The sequence below is a fragment of the Cervus canadensis genome, chromosome 21, assembly GCF_019320065.1.
Source record: "Cervus canadensis isolate Bull #8, Minnesota chromosome 21, ASM1932006v1, whole genome shotgun sequence".
NCBI lineage: Eukaryota > Metazoa > Chordata > Mammalia > Artiodactyla > Cervidae > Cervus > Cervus canadensis.
Genome location: NC_057406.1, coordinates 16,594,344 through 16,613,863, shown reverse-complemented (window position 1 = coordinate 16,613,863; position 19,520 = coordinate 16,594,344). Strand labels below are relative to the sequence as shown.

The following is a 19,520-nucleotide window of genomic DNA, read 5'->3' as shown; positions in this document are numbered from 1 at the left end:
TTTAACAAACAGGATTGGAATATGTGGATAAAATCAGTTCCATCCTTACCTCATTTAGGCTTCTCTGGTGGCTCAGACAGTAAAGAATCTGACTGCAGTGCGGGAGACTCAATTGCAATACCTAGGTTGGGATGATCCCCTGGAGAAGGGAATGGAAACCCATTCCAGTATTCTTGCCTGGAGAATCCCGTGGACAGAGGAGCCTGGCAGGCTATAGTCCATGCAGGCACAAAGAGTCGGACATGATTGAGCAACTAACAATTTCACTTAATGTCATTTTGTGGACCCAAATTAAACTCACCACTTAGATTTTAAAATATCAAATCTCACTGCATCCTACAGGGTTAGGACAGACACACAGAAACAGTAAGTCACCTGCACACGAGATGTAGGCTTCCTCCTCTGGAGAACATGAAGTGTAATTCCAAGGGTCAGAAGGACACTGCCAGAGAGAGGTGTCAGTTTTCCGACACCGGATTCCATCCACCCACCGGGGTCTAGAACCTTCTCTAAGAGCAAGAGAAGAGTTGAGGGTTCCACTGTCCCCACAGCCAAGCTGTCTGCAGATCATGGACACAGTGATGTCATCCATGGGGTTGCGGCAGACACTGCCCCAGGTCCCGTTGTAGAAAACTTCCAGCCACCCAGCACACTGCTGGTCCTCACTCACCATCCTGAGGGCCAGGAACTCTAAGATTGAAAGGGGAGGAGACAAGACACAGTGAAAACTTTGCTGGATGTTTTAGGTTTTCCTTTCTTCTAGAAATGGTGAACTTTAATCTCTGACCTTGTTTAAGAGGTACCCACTAGATGGCAAGACTGACATTGCCTCACTTTTAACTGACTTTGTCCATTTGTGTCTGTCCTTCTATTTCTACCACAATGGTGTAGTGGATATGAACTGAGAGGAAGACCAATCTCTGTGGGCGCTAGTCAGGGAGGGGCAGCTGAATTCAGCTTCCTGACCAAATCTTTGAAGAGTGTGTCAAGGGATGTGATGTGGATATTAGGGAGATAGGCAGAATAATTAACCCCAAAATGTCCACATCCCAATCTCTGCAACCTGTGAATATGTTACCATACCTGACAAAAGGGATTTACAGATGTGATTAAGAAAAGGATCTTGGGATGGTGAGATTAATCTAGAATATTAATTATATTAACAATGTGAGCCCAGTCTAAGCACATCCTTAGACCCACTATCCTTAAACATGGAATACATTTCTTAGCTCTGCCTAGAGAGAGAGATGTGACTCTCGATAATATTTGGAGGCCTGCAGCATTGCTGGTCTGATAATGGATGAAGGGAGCTGAGAACCAAGGGATGTAGGTGGTTTCTAGAAGCTTGAGAATTCCATGGACAGAGGGGCGGGGCAGGATACAGTCCATGGGATCACAAAGAGTCAGACACGACTGGGTGAATAACTTTCCTTTTTTTCATCTAGAAGATTGAAAAGACAAGAAATAGATTCTCCCCCAGAGCCACAGAAGTGATGCAGCCCTGCTGAAGCCTTGATCCCAGCCCAGTGAGATCCTTGCTGGACATCTAAGCTACAGAAGAGTAAGGAAATAAATATATGCTGTTTTAAACCACTAATTGGTAAATTGTTAGGGAAGCAAATGGAAACTAGTACCGTGGGTTTAAAATTTTTGTATGTAACTGGAGAGAGAGCCTTGCTTTCAACAAAAACTGTAAAAAATGGTACTGCCAGGAAACACTGAGGAGAAGAAAGGACCAGACCCTCAGCTGAAGCAGGAGGAAGTGAAAGCACCTCGTCTTCACATCTGCTGGAAACACAGGCTCCATGGGAGGAAGCCTCCTTCTCTGGTCCTTTCAGCACCTCTCCCTCAGAGCTCAGACCCCGTCCTCCAGGGCCCCACACTCCCCTAGCCTGTGGACAGTGTGCAGCGCAGACCTGAGCAGATGACCCCCGCGTCCTGCTTGTGTCTGCAGTCGTGCCGCCCCCAGCCCTGGGAAGGGCACCTCCACACGTGGGACTCCTTTCCAGTGCAGTTCAGGTCGTCCATCCAGATGGGCCCTGATCCCACCCCGAAGTGGGCAGACCCCGTGGCATTGAGGGCTTCTCCACAGCCCAGCTGCCTGCACACCACGTGGGCATCTTCCACGTCCCAGCCATCATCACAGATGGTGCCCCAGGAGCCCTGGTCAAAGATCTCCACTCTCCCGGCGCAGGGACCGCCCCCGTCCACCAGGCGGAGCTGTCTGCTGTCTGAGGAGAGAGAAAAGGGACAATGGGGCGTTGACCTGGGGAATGAATAGGGTCTTCTGTCCTGTGGGACCCTCACCTGAGCAGTAGGGGGCGCTCTCCTCTGAGGCCGCAGCGCCTGCTGGTTCAGACAGGGTGTTGTTGCACTGGGGCAGCACCTGGGTCTGGTTTCCTGAAGAAACAACAATGATCAGAAGTCTGGAAGGGCTGAAGAACAGGAAACTGAATTAAGGGAAATAATGACCTAGTGATAGAGCCTAAGATGAAAGCTGTGTTCAGTTACTTCAGTTCAGTCGCTCAGTAGTGTCCTACTCTTTGCGAACCCATGAACCACAGCACGCGAAGTCACCCGGAGTCCACCCAAACCCATGCCCATCGAGTCAGTGATACCATCCAACCATCTCATTCTCTGTCGTCCCCTTCTCCTCCTGCCCTCAATCTTTCCCAGAATCAGGGTCTTTTCCAATGAGTCAGCTCTTCACATCAGGTGGCCAAAGTATTGGAGTTTCAGCTTCTTCAGTCCCTCAAATGAACACCCAAGACTGATCTCCTTTAGGGTGGACTGGTTGGCTCTCCTTGCAGTCCAAAGGACTCTCAAGAGTCTTCTCCAACACCACAGTTCAAAATCATCAATTCTTCGGTGCTCAGCTTTCTTTGCAGTCCAAGTCTCACATCCATACATGACTACTGGAAAAACCATAGCCTTCACTAGACAGACCTTTGTTGGCAAAGTAATGTCTCTGCTTTTTAATATGCTGTCTAGGTTGGGTCATAACTTTCCTTCCAAGGAGTAAGTGTCTTTTAATTTCTTGGTCTGCAGTCACCATCTGCAGTGATTTTGGAGCCCAAAAAAATGAAGTCAGCCACTGTTTCCACTGTTACCCCATCTATTTGCCATGAAGTGATGGGACTGGATGCCTTGATCTTAGTTTTTTGATTGTTGAGTTTTAAGCCAGCTTTTTCACTCTCCTCTTTCAAATTCATCAAGAGGCTCTTCAGCTCCTCTTTGCTTTCTGCCATAAAGGTGGTGTCATCAGCATTTCTGAGTTTCTTGATATTTCTGCATACAGGAGGCAGGTAAGCTGGTCTGGTATTCCCATCTCTTTAAGAAATTTCCACAGTTTTTTATGATCCACACACTCAAAGTTTTGGCATAGTCAATAAAGCAGAAGATGTTTTTCCAGAACTCTCTTGCTTTTTATGTGATTCAACGATGTTAGCCATTTGATCAATATGAAAAGGCAAAACTTTTAGCTGAAGAAAAAGAATATATACTTCATTTTGCTTATGATTTTGAGTCATTGATCAGGAAAAAAACTCAGTTTGGCAGTCTTTCAGTGGGGTCTTTCAGTGCTGCAATTAGATGTCACCTGGAGCTGAAGTCATTTAAAGACTTGACTGAACTCTGGTTCTGTAAAAAAAAAACTCCTAGAAGTGTTCTAAGGGTAAAGGAACATCATTTCTTCAACTTAATTCAGAAAGATTTTACATATTCAGGAAGAAATGGGGCAGAAGGGGAATCGTGAAGGAAAGGCACTCACACACACAGAAAGATTAAAGCAAAATATTGATACTAACATTTAGAAACCCAGGTAAAGGTTATAAGGGAATTTTTATATTACTTTCCCAACATTTTAATGTCTCAAATGACATCAAAATTTAAAAAATTAAAAGATGAAAACAACTCAAAGAGAATTCTTTGCCAGGACACTTTCACAAAAATACTCATAACATCAAAAATAAAATACCTAGGAGAAATCCTAGTAGAAGATGGGCAAAATCTCTGAGAGAAATTCAAGATCTAACTGAACGGAGGGATGTATTATATCAATGATTTGGAAAACTCAACACTGTCACTGTCAATCATCCTCAAATTTCTTTGTCTGCTCTCAAATTTTTAAATCTAATCTCAATGAAAATAGCCTTCAGCTTTTCTTTTGGTGAAATGACAAGCTGATTTCTAAATTCATACAAAATACAAGCAACCAAGAATGACCATCACAGTTGGTAAGAAAAGCAACAAAGTTAGAGGAGTTAATATAAAGTAACTCTTGTAAATTAAAATTATTAAGACTTACTACAAAGTTTGAAACTCTGGGAGATAGTGAAGGACATGGAAGCCTGGTGAGCTGTAGTTCATGGAGTCACAAAGAGTCAGACATGACTTAGTGATTGAACAACAACGACGACAAAGTTATGATAATTAAGAAAATGCAGTATTGGCGTGAGGATAGACAAATGATAACATGGAACAGAACAGAGAGTCTTAAAAAGGACAGACATACTTGCCTTTCTGCTTATGACGAAGGCATCTCTGAAGTGGGGAAAAGAGTCTTTTCAGAAAAAGATTGAGTCAATTGGATGTCCATATGAAACCTGACCCTTATCTTACACAGATATCAATCCCAGAAGGAATGCACAATTATATGCAAGAGAAAAATAATAAAATTTCGATAACAAACTCTTGGAGAATGTTTTTATGATCTTGGAGTAGGCAAAAATTCTTTTTAAAGGGTATAAGAAACATTAAATCTACAGGAAAAAGTTGGCAAGTTATGTTTCCATAAGATTAAGAAATGAGTTCATCAAAGGACACCATTTAATCAAACGAAATAAATCAACTAAATCAAAAGAAAAGAAAAGAAAAGACCAAAGGTTAAACATGGAAAGTATCACATATTTGCATCCAAAGACATTGTCATGGTAACTTGTAGTATCATATTTGTAATAGTCAAGAACTGGAAACAACTCAGATTTATGCTGTCAGTAGAATTGATCAGTACATGACCATGTGATCATTCAAAGTCATACTCTACAGTAATAAAAAAAAAAAATAAAGTGCTACAATATACAACATCATGAGTGAATCCCAAACATAATTTTGAGTCTAAAAAATTAGATACAAAAGATGTAACATACTGCATCATTTTATATAAAGTTCAAAAATTGATAAAACACTATGTTGGTAGAAGTTAAGTAAGCGGTTTTCCCTGTAAAGGAGGGAGGACACAGTTACTGGCGGCAACAGTGACTGTGGTGCTGGGGACATTCTCTTTGTTGCTCTGGATTGGGGTTCATACTGAGATCTATACTTACTGCTTCTACACTGTCTTCTATGATTATATGTAAACAACAATGTTGCTTAAAAATATATTATTCCCCTTCATACTCCTTGCCCTGGCCTGAAAAATGAAGGAACAATGAGAAGATCCATGTTTCACCACGAAATATCTGACTTTGAAGTCCATTTTCCCTCACTCTCTGTTCTTGGGGACATTTCACTCCAGGAGCATCCTGAGTACCAGTAGCCCTTGTCCCTCTCTCTTACCTGAGCAGATCACAGAGGCCGTGTTGCCATGGGAACAGTCAGGCCCACCCAGGACAGTCACAGGACAACTCCACAGGAAGAACTCAGCCCCAGAGCAGTGAAATCGGACTGTTGAGATCTGATCACCTTCTTCCACCAAGTGTGGTCCTCTGGGAGTGGAGACGGCAACTCCACAGCCAAGCTGACGACAGACAACATTGGCATTGGCCAGACTCCAGTGGGAGGCACAGAGCGCTCTCCATCGTCCAGAAATGTTCATCTCCACCTGCCCCTCACACTGAGAGGAGCCGTTTGTCATGAGCCGGACTTCTGAGTATGCTGGTAGAAGAAGACAGAGTTTCAGCAAAATCACATGAACAGGGTGTTCACAGAGATGAAAGGCCTGACATGCATCTCACCTGAACAGACAACCTGAGCACCTCCACTGCGGTGACATGTGCCCCCTGGACAGGGCACTCTGGGGCAGACCCGGAGCTCAGGCTCCTCCCCCTCACACCTGAACTCTTCAGCCCAGACCCGGCCATCTGACTCTCTGAAGGGCACATGTCCCAGGACAGACACAGCCTTGCCACACCCCAGCTCTGCACAGATGACCTGGGCAGTGGGGAGTGTGAAGTTCCCATCAGACACTGGGATCCAGGCTTCTCCAGAATGCACTTCTACTTGCCCTGAGCAGGGTCCATCCCCTCCAGCCAGACGTGCAAATCCTAAGAGGAAACAACAACAAAACCAGTGAATGTTCGTGGTACTGACTTGAAACTGCTCATTACAGGCCGTGGTGTGAAAGTTTTTCTTTTTAGAAGTGGAGCATGTAGAGAGTCTTTGACAGTTAGCGTCATAATAGAATTTTCTTGAGCAGGTTTCTAAAGAGAAATCCAGGAGCATTACAAGGTCAGTTTGGAATGGCTGAATCCCAAGAACATACACTTTGAGACTGGTTAGAAATCTGAATTCCTTGGTCTAGGAGCCAAGAAACTACAGAGCCCAGTTCAGATCATTGGAATGGCTGAATTCTGGAAACACATCTTTTAGCATTGGTTGAAGAAGTGAATTTCTCATTTACAGCCTAGGACCTACAGATCCAAGGATAACATATAATATGGAGGCACTTGAAAGTAGAGATATGCAGAACAGAACCCACCCAGAGGGACGTGGGCTGTGAGATTAGAATCCTAGCATCCAGACAAGCTTAGAAAGCTTTCCTGGAACTTGCAGGGCTAATATTCTGATCAATTTTCTCTCCCAGGAGCTAGTCCTCAAGTGACTTAGATGAGGGAAAGTCTTGAGGCTGGATCCATGAGGGGATGCCAACCTGTAGACAGGTGACAGCTCCAGAGACGAAATATAGATGCTATCACTAATTCATGTTTATGTCATCACATCTTGTCTTTTCAATAGCAAAAATGCCATGAATTTCTTCAGTGACCTCAGTGGGAAAGAAGAGGAATTAAGAAAACAGAGTCATAGAGAGAGAGTCCCAGCCATCTCTCTTGAAATCCTAGGATTTGTCAAAGAACCTGGTAGAGTGTGTGTTCTCAGGGGGAGCTTACCAGACAGCTGAGTTTCCAGATCATCTCCTATTAAAGGTTTTTCTTCTGAAACAGGACTCATAGAAAATGCTAATTGATTTTAATACTATCATTGTACTAATTCTAACCACAGAAAAATATGCATTCTTCTCAAGTACAAATGGAATATTCTCCAGGCTAGGTTACAAATAACTCTTAACAAATTCAAAAATATTAAAATAATTCCAAGTATCTCTCATGACCATAATGGAATGGAACTAAAACTCAATAGTGATAAGGAAACAGGAAATTCATGAATATACAAAAATTAAACCACACACTGCTATTTTAAGATTGTTTTCTCTATTTCTATTAAGAATGTCATTGGGATTTAGATAGGAATTGCATTAAATCTGTAGATCACTTTGACTGTACAGGCATTTTAACAATGTTAATTCTTCCAGGCCAGAAGCACAGAATGACTTTCCATTGATCATATTGTCTTTAATTTCTTTCATAGGTGTTTTACAATTCCGAAAGAAGATAGCATGTTGAAAGTTTGACAATTCTAAAAGGAGGAGGAAGATGGAGAAGGAGGAGAAAGTGAGCAAACAAGCCATAATTTGCAGAGTTCCAAGTTGAAAAAGCCTCAATATGAACAAAATATGTAAGTATTTGTGGGAAACACTTGCTGAATAGGTTGTTAGCATATTACATCACCCTCTGCTCCTCCCATCTACCACTTAAGCTGCTATCCTTTTTCATGTCTCCCACTTCAGACAAGCAAACACCATTTTAAAAGATACAGATGAATGGAATAGAAAATCAGAAAGGATAGCTACTGCTGAGGAAGTAGGGTGTAGGTGGGGCATATGGCAGGCAAGGTGGGATCAAGGAAGATTTAAAACTAAAGGAGACAAGCCAAAATAAAAGTTCATCATTTGGTCATCAAAGGAACACATTTTGAACAGAATGAAGATAACCCAATGAAAAAACTTTATTTGATTCATCAAGTACAATTCCCTGATTTTTAGATGTGTTCTGATTATTTATTTCTAAAGTTCTTACTGGTAAAGGACTGCTTAGTGATGACCAACATCCAACCAAAAAAATTATTAGAATTTCCAAAGGGGAAAAATGTAACCCATAACACATTTTTAAAAAATAATTATTTAAATCAGCTTCAAAAATTATAGAAATGATTGAATTGGCCAAAGAGATCTTTAAACCACTAATATCAATATGTATAATGAAGAATAAAAATAAGCAGGGAGGAAAACTAGGAAAAATAAACAAATGAGACTTCTAAAACCGAAAAAATATAGTGTTGGAATGGACAATTATTTGGATTAATTACACAAGAGACTAGACACTGCAGAATGAAAGAATTGGGAAGTAAAACACTGCAATAGATACTATCTAAACTGAACCAAAGTGAGCAAAAAGGCAGAAAAATATGAATGAAAACACAATGGCATGTAGTGGATAACATAAAAATATATAAAATATGTGTATTTGGAGATTCAAAATAAGGGCTGTGTGGAAAAATACTAAGAAAAGATGAAGGAAGTTTTTCCAAATTTTTTGAAAACTGTAAATCCACTGATTCGAAAAGCTAAACAAACCCCAAACAAGGTAATGAAATCATTCTCAGAAAACATGACAATGTAAATGCTGAAATTCAGTAGTAATCAAAGAAACAAAAATATCTTAAGAGCAGCCAGGGAAATTTGACACATAATATACAAGGAACAAAAAGATAAGTATCATTTACTGACTTTTTGTTGGAGGCAATGAAAGTCACATAACAATGTAAAAGCATATTTAAAGTATTGGGGTTGGGCATTTGTTACCTTAGAATTGAATCAGCTATGAAAATACTTTTCAAAACTGAATGAAAATTAAAATGATTTCAGGTCAATGAAGGATGATAGAATTGGAGGCCACCAGACACATACTACACAAAACTGCCTCAGAAAGTTCTTCAAGCTAAAGGGAGATGACAGCAGATGAAAACAGGGATCCTCTCAAAGCTGTAGAGACTGTGCTAAATGCTGATTCTCTTTGAGAAGATTTAAGGCAAAATATTAGCAACAAACTATAAGATTCATAATAAATCTATAAGTAGAATGTATGACAATGATAGCACCAAAGACAAGAACAGGGAAGTGGTAGAAAACTAGTGACTGACATTGCTTGTTGTGACATAATATCATTTCAAGGTAGAATGTAATTAAAGACTAATAATTCAACATGGGCTTCCCCAGTGGTTCAGTGGTGAGCAATCCATCTGCCAATGCAGGAGACGCAGTTTCGATCCCAGGTCTAGGAAAATCCCACATACCACGGAGCAACTAAGCTGATGCATCACAACTAGTGAGCCTGTGCTCTAGAGCCCAGGGGCCACGACTACTGAAGCTTGTGCACCCTAGAGCCTGTGCTCCAAAACAAGCGAGGCCACCGCAATGGGAACCTTGTGCACTGCAACTAGAGAGTAGCCTCTGTTCTCCACAGCTAGAGAAAAACCCATGCATCAGGGAAGACCCAGCACAGTCAAAAATAAATTAAAATTATTTTAAAATTAAAAAAAATAATTCAACATTATTATCACCTAAAAATCTGATATGATTAATAAGCCAATAGAGTTTTAAGATAAAATAATAAAATATACTCAAAGATTAAAATAGGAACAAAGATATAACAAATAGCAGGCAAGTACACTTAAACTCAATTATATCAATAATTACATTAAATGTAAATAATTTAAGTACTCCAAATAAACAACAAGATGATCAGACCAGATAAAATAAGACAAAACAATATACTGTCTATAAACATATATGTGTTTAAATATAAACACAGAAACATATTAAAAAGGTAAAAAATTATATACTATGCAAACACAAATCAAAGAAAGCTGTATACAGCATCTATATTAATATCATACAAAGTCAGACTATAAGACAAAGAATACATTCAGAGAAAAAGAAACATTTTTTGGTAATAAAATACAAAAGAAATTATATACTATCAAAACTGGTGGCTTAAAAATAAAGTGATGCTTAGAAGAAAATTTAGAACCTTGATGCTTCCTAGATGCCTACATTAGAATAAAAATAGAAACAGAAGAAAATGATCTAAGACCCAAGAATCTACAAAAGCAACAACAGTCATAACTGAAAAGTGAAAGTCACTCAGTCGTGTCTGACTCTTTGTGACCCCATGGTCTATACAGTCCATGGAATTCTCCAGGCCAGAATACTGGAGTGGGTAGCCTTCCCTTCTCCAGGGGATCTTCCCAACCCAAGGATCGATCCCAGATGCCCCTCATTGCAGGCAGATTCTTTACCAGCTGAGCCACAAGGGAAGCCCAGGAATACTGGAATGGGTAGCCTATCCCTTCTCCAGGGGAATCTTCCCAATCCAGGAATCAAACAGGGGTCTCCTGCATTGCAGGCAGACTCTTTACCAACTGAGCTATCAGGGAAGATCATAACTGAAAAAGAGGAGTGAGAACTGAGTACAGAAATCAAATAAGTAGAAAGCAAATACAAATCAAAAAAATCAGTAGGGTCCATTAGTGATTCTCTTAAAAAGATATTAACACTGATAATCTTCTAGCAAAACCAATTAAGAAAAAAGAGGGAACACAAATTAACAACACCAGTAACAAAAGGAGGAATATCATTATAGATCTTCCCAACATCTAAAGATAAGAGATATGAACTAGCGTTATTCTAATTTGAAAATTTTTTGTAAAGTGGGCCTAGTCCTTGAAAACACATTACTTGTGAAACACAACTCACCAAAATCGGATACAAAAAAAGAGAGAAAAATATGAATAAACTTATATTTGTTAAATAAACAGAATCTCTATTATAAAAACTTTCCTCTAAGAAAACTGCAACCTCCTAGCACTTCCACAGACCTCAGAAATGACTCCCACAACAGGATAAAGGAAGAGAGGGAGGGAAGGGATGAGGGCAGGAAGGAAGTGTAACACAGAGGCTGTGGTGAATGTAGGAGGTGACCTGCATCTTTCCAACCCTCCCCTCCTGCAATCCTTGCATCTTCATCCCCTCACCAGTTTCCAGTTCAGTACTGTAGTTCCTTTTGGCTCAGAAGATAATCAAGACTCTGCCTGCAATGCAGGAGACCCAGGTTTGATCCCTGAGTGAGAGAGATCCCCTGGAGAAGGAAATGGCAACTCACTCCAGTATTCTTGCCTGGAGAATCCCATGGACAGAGGAGCTTGGTGGGCTACGGTCCATGGTGTCACAAAGAGTAGGACAGGACTGAAGCAACTTAGCACACTTGCACCACAGTCCTGCTCAATTTGTTTAGCCCCTCATTGAAGTCTCCTCGTTATTTCAAACAAGCTTCTCTACCTTCTTCTCTGGTCATTGTTTCCACTCTAGATTTCTCCTAAACACAGTACTCCACTTTCAACAATCCACTACTGAGGCTGAAATTTCTCTTCCATACCTGACTCCTAAGATTAACCAGAAGAAACTCCAAGAGTTCAATTTCGATTAAGAAAATGAAAAAAAACAAGCTATTCTAATCTTACATCACCACCACTTTAACTTATCTTTGCATCATTAAAACATGTCTGAAAATACAGAAAAGACAGACCAAGGGGAGGAAACTAATGACAAAAAGAGAAATAGAAGGAACCTGGAACCATTCATAAATGTGAGAGCCTAAGTTAGAGCAATGGTAGTCAGGGAGTACAAACCACAATCAGGGTTTAAATATCAGAACACTCTCCAATTCTTTACTTTTAAGTGTATCTTAACTGGAATTAATATCAAGACATCAATCTTCTTAGGATGATAATATTGGGAGTTCTAATTTCACAGAAAGTTCAAACATCACACACTCCATTTTCATTCAGATGCTGACTTATCAAAATATGGTAGAGACACCTGTAGTGTTTCCAGAAATTTATCTGCAGTTAGAACTATGATTAGGACATTGTGACAATGAGGAAGGTTACTTGAGATGTCAGAAAACAGGTTTGCTTAAAACAAAAGTTTCTAACTAAAATTTAAAATCTCCTTGAAAATAATTATTTTTAATAAGAATAATAAAGAGAATGGAAGAAAACTTTTTGAAGAGATGGATAGATTTATGACATAAGTGCTGTAATGGTTTCACAAATGCATACTTATCAAGCAGTTTTGTATGTCAGTCATACCTCAATAAAGTACCTTTTGAAAAGGGCAAGAATTGTTTTTCTTAAGGGCTTCAACTGGAATCATCAAAGATCTGCTGAAGTTGAGATTAGAAAAGATCACTTTTCCAATGATCTTCCTCAACATAAACACCCAAGAGCTGACTGGCTGTGGCTGCTAAGGTCCTACTGCAGGTGTCCTCAGGGCTCCCTTGTCCCACGATCACATCAGGTGGGGTGATTCTTGCCTAAGACCAGCTCCCTATGTGAGGGAATTCACTGTGATAACTGACAATATCTTCCTCCAGTCCAGCTTCTCTGATGGGATTAATATCCTGGACATCTCCACGTTGGGTGCATAAGACAAGTGCTTGGGGCTGGTGCACTGGGATGACCCAGAGGGATGGGATGGGGAGGGAGGTGGGAAGGGGGTTCAGGATGGGGAACACAGGTAAATCCATGGCTGACTCATGTCAGTGTATGGCAAAAACCACTACAATATTGTAAAGTACTTAGCCTCCAACTAATAAAAATAATTGGGAAAAAAAATATCCTGGACATCCAATCCGTAATAATGATAACAACTAGAAGCATCTCTGTCAAATACTGTGATCACCCACTCACACCCTAGGTTCACTGTTGTATTTACTGCATCCACCTTGGCACAGGTCAAACACATAGACAGCACTGAGCACTTCATAGGAGTCACTTCAGGTCCTCTTAGCTTCACTGCCTCTTATACGCGATGCATTTCAGCTACTGTGTTGTAAACTTCAAGACTTCATTTTCCTGGTCCCTCAACATCCCTGCAAATGTCATGTGAGCTCCCCACTCAGTTGATCAGGTGCACCAGTGTGATGAGACTGTTTTCTGCCACAAGTTCCACTTCTGGCTTCCTCTGACTGTGACCTAGGGACATTTAAATGTACCAGTGAAATCCCCTCACACCTTTTCCTTGTGTAACTGCACCCTGACCCCCTGTAAGGTCACATGCCCATAGGTCTTAACATGCCCTTTTGGGTCACCATTGCTTGGTTGAGCCTATTCTATTGGCACATCCCCCACATACTGACCTGAATGAGTGTGGTGACTCTGAGTTTTAAGACCTATGAGTATGATACACCTTGTTGCCTACAACTGTCCTGTGACCACCACCCTGCACCATGTAGCCACACCCTACTGACCATTATGTCAAAGAATACAGAACAATTACCATGATAAGACTATGTCACAGAGGTCAAACACAGCAGCTATATCTGTATGAAACTTTTGACCTGACTTCTCTACCTTCTGTGACACATCACACAGACCCTTCACCCAAGCATATTCTAAAGGCTATAATCCATAATCTTGAGTCATTCTGGTGATAAGACAGAGGCTTCTCCTGCTAGAGATTCCTTGCCAGATCAGACAGGACTTACCTGAGCAGACTACTCCAGCATCCTGATCATGGGAATAGCTATTATTACGATAATCTTTAATATCAGAATGCCTACAGTCACTGACAGTTGACTCTGTCCCTTCACATGAAGTATGCAAAAGCCAAATGGGGCCAAGTCCTGGCCCAAAATAAGCCCTTCCAGGAAAACCAATGGTAGCTCCACACACCAGCTGTCTGCACACTACAGATGCATCTTTCATGCTCCAGTATCTATCATCTACTGTGCCCCATTCTCCGTGGTGCTTCACTTCCACTCTCCCCTCACAGCGGTGGGCTCCATCCTTCAGCCTCAGCTCCAGATCTGCAAGAAAGACACAGGACACAGGACACAGGAGATATTTTAGGAGACTTGCAGTGATATAAGTATTTAAAACATTAGCTCTCTGAAGAGCAAAAAAGTGCATTGGATATAGTATTTCTTGACCTCTGTGGTATAAACATTCCCACTGTGGCCAACTCGAAGCTCCCAATGTGCCATCACTGAACCTGGAGCAGGAAGGGACACACCAGGTATTTCTCACAAGCCAGTAGAACCAGCTCCAGGGACACCACCGAGGACAGGCCTTCAGAGACTCTGGATGCTGCCCTCCCTGTAGATGTGCCCAAAGCTACTAGGGCCCAGCTTTCCCGTCTCAGTAACTGCTCCTGGCCCGGTATCCAGGAAGGTATCCTCCCTCTACTTCTCTGTCCATAAGGAGCATCTCATCCAGCTTAGGAACAGAGGGCTGGGGTAACAGGCTCTACAGTGTCCTGGTTATTCCTGTCTCCTGGTGTTCATGTCCTTCTGTAATCCACACTCCAATGTACCTAGTAACATGCATCTAACAAATGGAATTTGACAAAAGTGATCAGGTGTCACTTTAGCGATTAAGTTTTAAGACAACTGTGGTTTCTGCATTAAAAAGGAGTTCATTTGCAGGAACATGATAGATGGAGACATCACTAGTGGTCAGCAACATTTAAAATTCTCTATTTATGAGCATGTGGAAATAGTAATATTTCCTTGCCTATTTGAGGTTAAGCATAACCATGTGATCTGGCTCATTCAACAAAGTGGCAGAACAAATGATGTCACTTCCACATAGAAACACTTAAGAGCCAATATATTTTTCTACCACAGCAAATCCTGCAGCCTTGTATTGCAGTGGGAGCATAATATAATGGTGGAGAATTCAACATCCTGAGTGCTAGAAGAATTATGATAGCAAAAGTCCTGCCAAAGTGAACAGAACATGTTATATAAGGATACATTTTGTTTTTTTACTACACCATACCTAGCTTACTTTTACTAAAATGGGAAATAACAGCAGAAAATTAACAGAAAAATACTAAGATAAAGACTAGGTGTATAAAGATGAGAAACATCTATACGAACATCTAAAACCCCAAGAACAAAAAGAGATGTCAGGGTAGAGTAGACTTAAGCCTTAGATTTAGTGAAAGAAAAAAAAAAAATGCCAATCTAAACTTCTACACCCAAAACCATTCTCTCAAAGAATAAAGACCTCAAATGTGCCATGACCAAAATGCTGATTTAGGAGACACCAGCCTCCATCCTCTTAAAAAAGACCAAACTTAGACAGCAATCAGTAACAAAAACAGCTCCAGAAAGATCTGGAGTACCCTAAGAAGTTTGACCACGCCAAGATACTGTCATTTTGGAGGCATCATTACATCCTCCAAACCAGAGTCACTCAGTGTCAAGGGTGCCAGGAGAGTTCCTCTGGCCAGGAGGGTAAGAGCAGGGTGAGTAGTCAGAGTCCCTAGCCTTTGGGGGCACCATATGAAAATCCTGCTTCAGGTTCACTTCCTGCAGACCTGCAAAGCTGAGCCAGTCTTTTACAGACAGCTAGGCATAAGAAAGAAGAGCAAAGGACCAATAGCAACCACATGGCAGGAGCAGTCACAGTTCACAGTGACCTGCTCTGCAGACAGATGCAGCAGATTTTACACCTAAAAGAATTAATCACAAGCGCAGATGATGGTTTTCCAGTAGTCAAGTATGGATGTGAGAGTTGGACCATAAAGAAGGCTGAGCCCTGAAGAATTGATGCTTTGGAACTGTGGTGCTTGAGAAGACTCTTGAGAGTTCTTTGGACAGCAAGGAGATCAAACCAGTCAATCCTAAAGGAAATCAACCCTGAATATTTATTGAAAGGACTGATGCTGGAGCTGAAGCTCCAGTACTTTGGCCACCTGATGCAAAGAGCTGACTCGTTGAGAAAGACCCTGAGGCTGGGAAAGAATGAAGGAAAAGGAGAAGGGCAGCACAGGATGAGATGGTTAGATAGCATCACCAGCTCAGTGGACATGAGTTTGAGCAATGAGCCATTGTTGGTCTTGGCCTTTGCTGCCTTCCTAGGCTTTCCCACATCACGAGCATCTGCAACCATCATCTTCCCCACAGAGGCACCTGCAACAGACCCCCAAAGCCAAGTGTGTGCACACCATTGGCTCTGGCCACCACCACTGCTGGTCATGATACCTAGGCTTTGGAACAAGAGGCACTGCTGAGGGCACCAACTATCATTCCAGTGACAGCAGACCCCCTGCAACACTTGCCAAACACCACACAGTTGTCAATGCTGTGGACGCCAGCAGCCTGAGCCAAACAGCCTCATGTTCTCCCAGACCCAGTGCCACCTTATGCCTCTGCACTTGGCACCCTGCAGTATTCCAGTGTGCCCCTACCCAGAGGTGAAAGGCTTTCTCTACTGAAATCAGGACTTAGTGTCTGGCAGAGGTGACAGCTTTTTTGAATGTGCAGACATCTACAAGAGAATAAGACATCAAGGAGAATCAGGGAAACAAAATCCCACCAAAGGAATACAGCAAACCTCCTGTAACCAGTTCAAATTAATGGAGATCCAAGAATTGCCTGACAAATAATTCAAAATAATACTTCAAAAGATGCTCAGAGAGTTACAAGAGAATTCAAATATTTATTGACACCAGGAAAATAATACAAATAAAATAAGAGCAATAAAGACATATAAAATTAAAAAAAAAAAACTAACCAGATATTTTGAAGCTGAATAATAAATGAAGGGGCTTCCCAGGTGGTGCTAGTGGTAAAGAACCCATCTGCCAGTGCAGGAGATCTAAGAGAATCAGGTTCGATCCCTGGGTCTGGAAGATCCCCTGGAGGAGCGCATAGCAACCCACTCCAGTATTATTGCCTGGTGAATCCCATGGACAGAGGACCCTGGTGGGCTACAGTCCATGGGGTCACAAAGAGTCACACATGATGGAGGCAATTTAGCATGAACACAATACAATGAGTAAACTGAAGAATTCAGTACAGAGATTCAACAACAAACTTGACCAAGGAAAAGAAAAAAAAAAAGAATAATTTAGAAGAAAGATCAGTTGAAAGTATCCAATTAGAGGAACAAAAAGAGAATGAAAGGAATGTAGAAAGCAGTGGGAACTGTGTATACCATAAAGAGAAACAATGTATTGAATGGAGTCACAGGAGAAGTGAAGGAGAAAAGAAATAATAGCTGAGGACTTCCCCAGTGGTGAAGTGGATAAGAATACGCCTGCCAATGCAGGGGACATGAGTTCAATCCCTGGTCCAGGAAGATTCCACATGCCGCAGAGCAACTAAGCCGGTGTCTCACAACTACTGAAACCTGTGCACCTGGAGCCTGTGCTCTGCACCAAGAGAAACCACCACAGTGAGAAGTCTGTGCACCTCAGCGAGGAGTAGCCCCTGCTTACCGCACCTAGAGAAAACCCGCATGCAGCAAGGGGACCTAGCAAAGAAAGAAAGACAGGCTGAGAATTTCCCAAACCTGGGGGAAAATCTGGACATCTAAGTTCAAGAAGCTAATAAGTAACCCCAAAATTTCAATCCAAAACAACCTTCTCCAAGACGCACAGAGTAAACTGTCCAAATGCAAAGACAAAGAGAGAATTCTAAAAGTCTAAGGAGAAGAAAAAAATTCTGTCACCCAAGAAGACTCCCCTAAGCAGATCAGCGGATTTGTCCAAAGAAATCTTGCAGACCACGACAGAAGGATTGATGACACACTCCACTCTCACTCAGGGGGAAGCAGCTCCCAGGGAGGGGCAGGAGAGGGCACGAGAGAAAGATCTCCCTACGGAGTCACAGGAGCTCCTGGAGGGGAAAGGACCGTCCCGGGCCCCCATCACGACAGGAAATGAGTCACAGGGACCAGGGCAGGGACTTAGGAACTTATACACCTGAGGCTATGCATCAACTGATCTCTACAGACAAGAGGTCCTCTCTTCTGGATGCGGACTTCTCTACTCCATAATGGACACCTAGTGGGAACAGGCGAGCCCAGCAGGCGGAGCCTCTCACAGAGCCCAGTGCTGGGCAGACATGGCAACAAGCAGAGGGGAGCCGGGGCGATGGGCGAGAGGAGCCAGAGAGAGGCAGGCAGGTGCACGATTGTCTCTGATCCAGTTACAAGGAGCGGCCATGACACCCAGCGCTGTGAGACCCTGTGTGCTTCACAGACCAACGGACTCAGTCCCTGCTCAGCGGCCCCGTTCATCTCACAGAGACAGGATCCATCCCCCTTACACACACATACACACACACACACAGAGCCTCACACACTCCCCCACACACACATACATTTTCTCACGCAAATACACACACCCTCACACGCTACTCAAACACTCCTCACACACCCTCACTCACCCTCACATACTCCTCACACACCCTCATACACCACTCGGACACTCCTCATATACTCCACACACACACACACACTCTTCACACCCTCACACACACAAATACATAAACTCCTCACACACACATACACCCTCACACACTCCTCACACACACACACTCCTCATACCCTCACACACACACACCCTCACACACTCCTCACCTGCGCGTGTGCACACACACACACACACACACACACACAAGCACAGAGCCTACAGGAGCACAGACACAGGAAACATGGGGATCTGAAGGCAGTGCTCACACACCAGGCATGTGGAGCGTGTGGGAACAGCCCAGAGTCCAAGCTGAGGTCAGTCACGGGAATTTGCACACACAGGGTGTCACCGGGACCCCTAGAAGCTCCCTGAGAACAAGGGAGACAGCGAGGGGAGTCAGGTTGACCCACCTCGGTCCAGATCAAACCTCACTGCTCTGTAAAATCTGCCTCTATGACCAATGGACTCCCCACAGGAGAGGAACCAGTATTCACAGTCGGAGTGCTTTGTTTTTGGACAAAAACACTAAGACTGTGGCTCCACATCTCCATACCCTTTCCCTTTATCAAGGTGTCCACAACCTGGTGTGGACCCAGGACAGAGGGGCAGCTCTTACCTTGACCACCCACCACCGTGCCGAGAAGGAGGACACAGAATCCCTGGAGGGAGAGGTGTTGGCTCAGAGCCATCCTGAATTCACGTCCTCAAGATCACAGTCCCAGCTGCAGGATCAGCCTGTGAGGAGGTGTCAGGGTGCCAACCGGGGTCTATATAGGCCGTCCCCTACATCCTCCCTCCTGAGAGCCAATAGCGACACCTTTTACCATTTCAGGCACTATCGGAGGCTGCATCTGCCACTTTCTGAAGCTCAAACACCAATGAGCTTCTGTATCTTCAACATCTCCTTATATGAGCAAGACGGTCCTTTGACCTCCTGCTCCCGTGGTCCTGAATGCCAGGCCCCATGACCGGGGCTGGTGTAGAAAGCTATGAGTACCTTTTTTTCCTCTGATCACCCTGGCCGATCCCCAAGAACTGTGAGATCTCGCAGGGTCAAGTTGTGGAATCGATTGGCCTGTGGAGAATAACTTTAGTGGAATCAAATATTGATCTCCCCAGTACTGACCTCAGGCCGGAA

General features: G+C 42.8%; 1 protein-coding gene across 1 annotated transcript in view; it reads right to left on the bottom strand.

Moving 5' to 3' along the window:
- LOC122423346 (antigen WC1.1-like) overlaps positions 1 to 19,085 on the bottom strand; it is a 51,759-nt gene extending 32,674 nt beyond the window's left edge. Inside the window, exons 1-7 of the mRNA XM_043440302.1 lie at positions 18,999 to 19,085; positions 13,662 to 13,982; positions 5,955 to 6,263; positions 5,557 to 5,874; positions 2,308 to 2,400; positions 1,917 to 2,231; positions 376 to 690 (exon numbers count right to left, since the gene is read on the bottom strand). Coding sequence (XP_043296237.1) covers positions 376 to 690; positions 1,917 to 2,231; positions 2,308 to 2,400; positions 5,557 to 5,874; positions 5,955 to 6,263; positions 13,662 to 13,982; positions 18,999 to 19,071 — 1,744 coding nt within the window. The 5' untranslated portion in view covers positions 19,072 to 19,085. The remainder of the gene's footprint in view (positions 1 to 375; positions 691 to 1,916; positions 2,232 to 2,307; positions 2,401 to 5,556; positions 5,875 to 5,954; positions 6,264 to 13,661; positions 13,983 to 18,998) is intronic.
- Between the last annotated feature and the right edge of the window lie 435 nt (positions 19,086 to 19,520).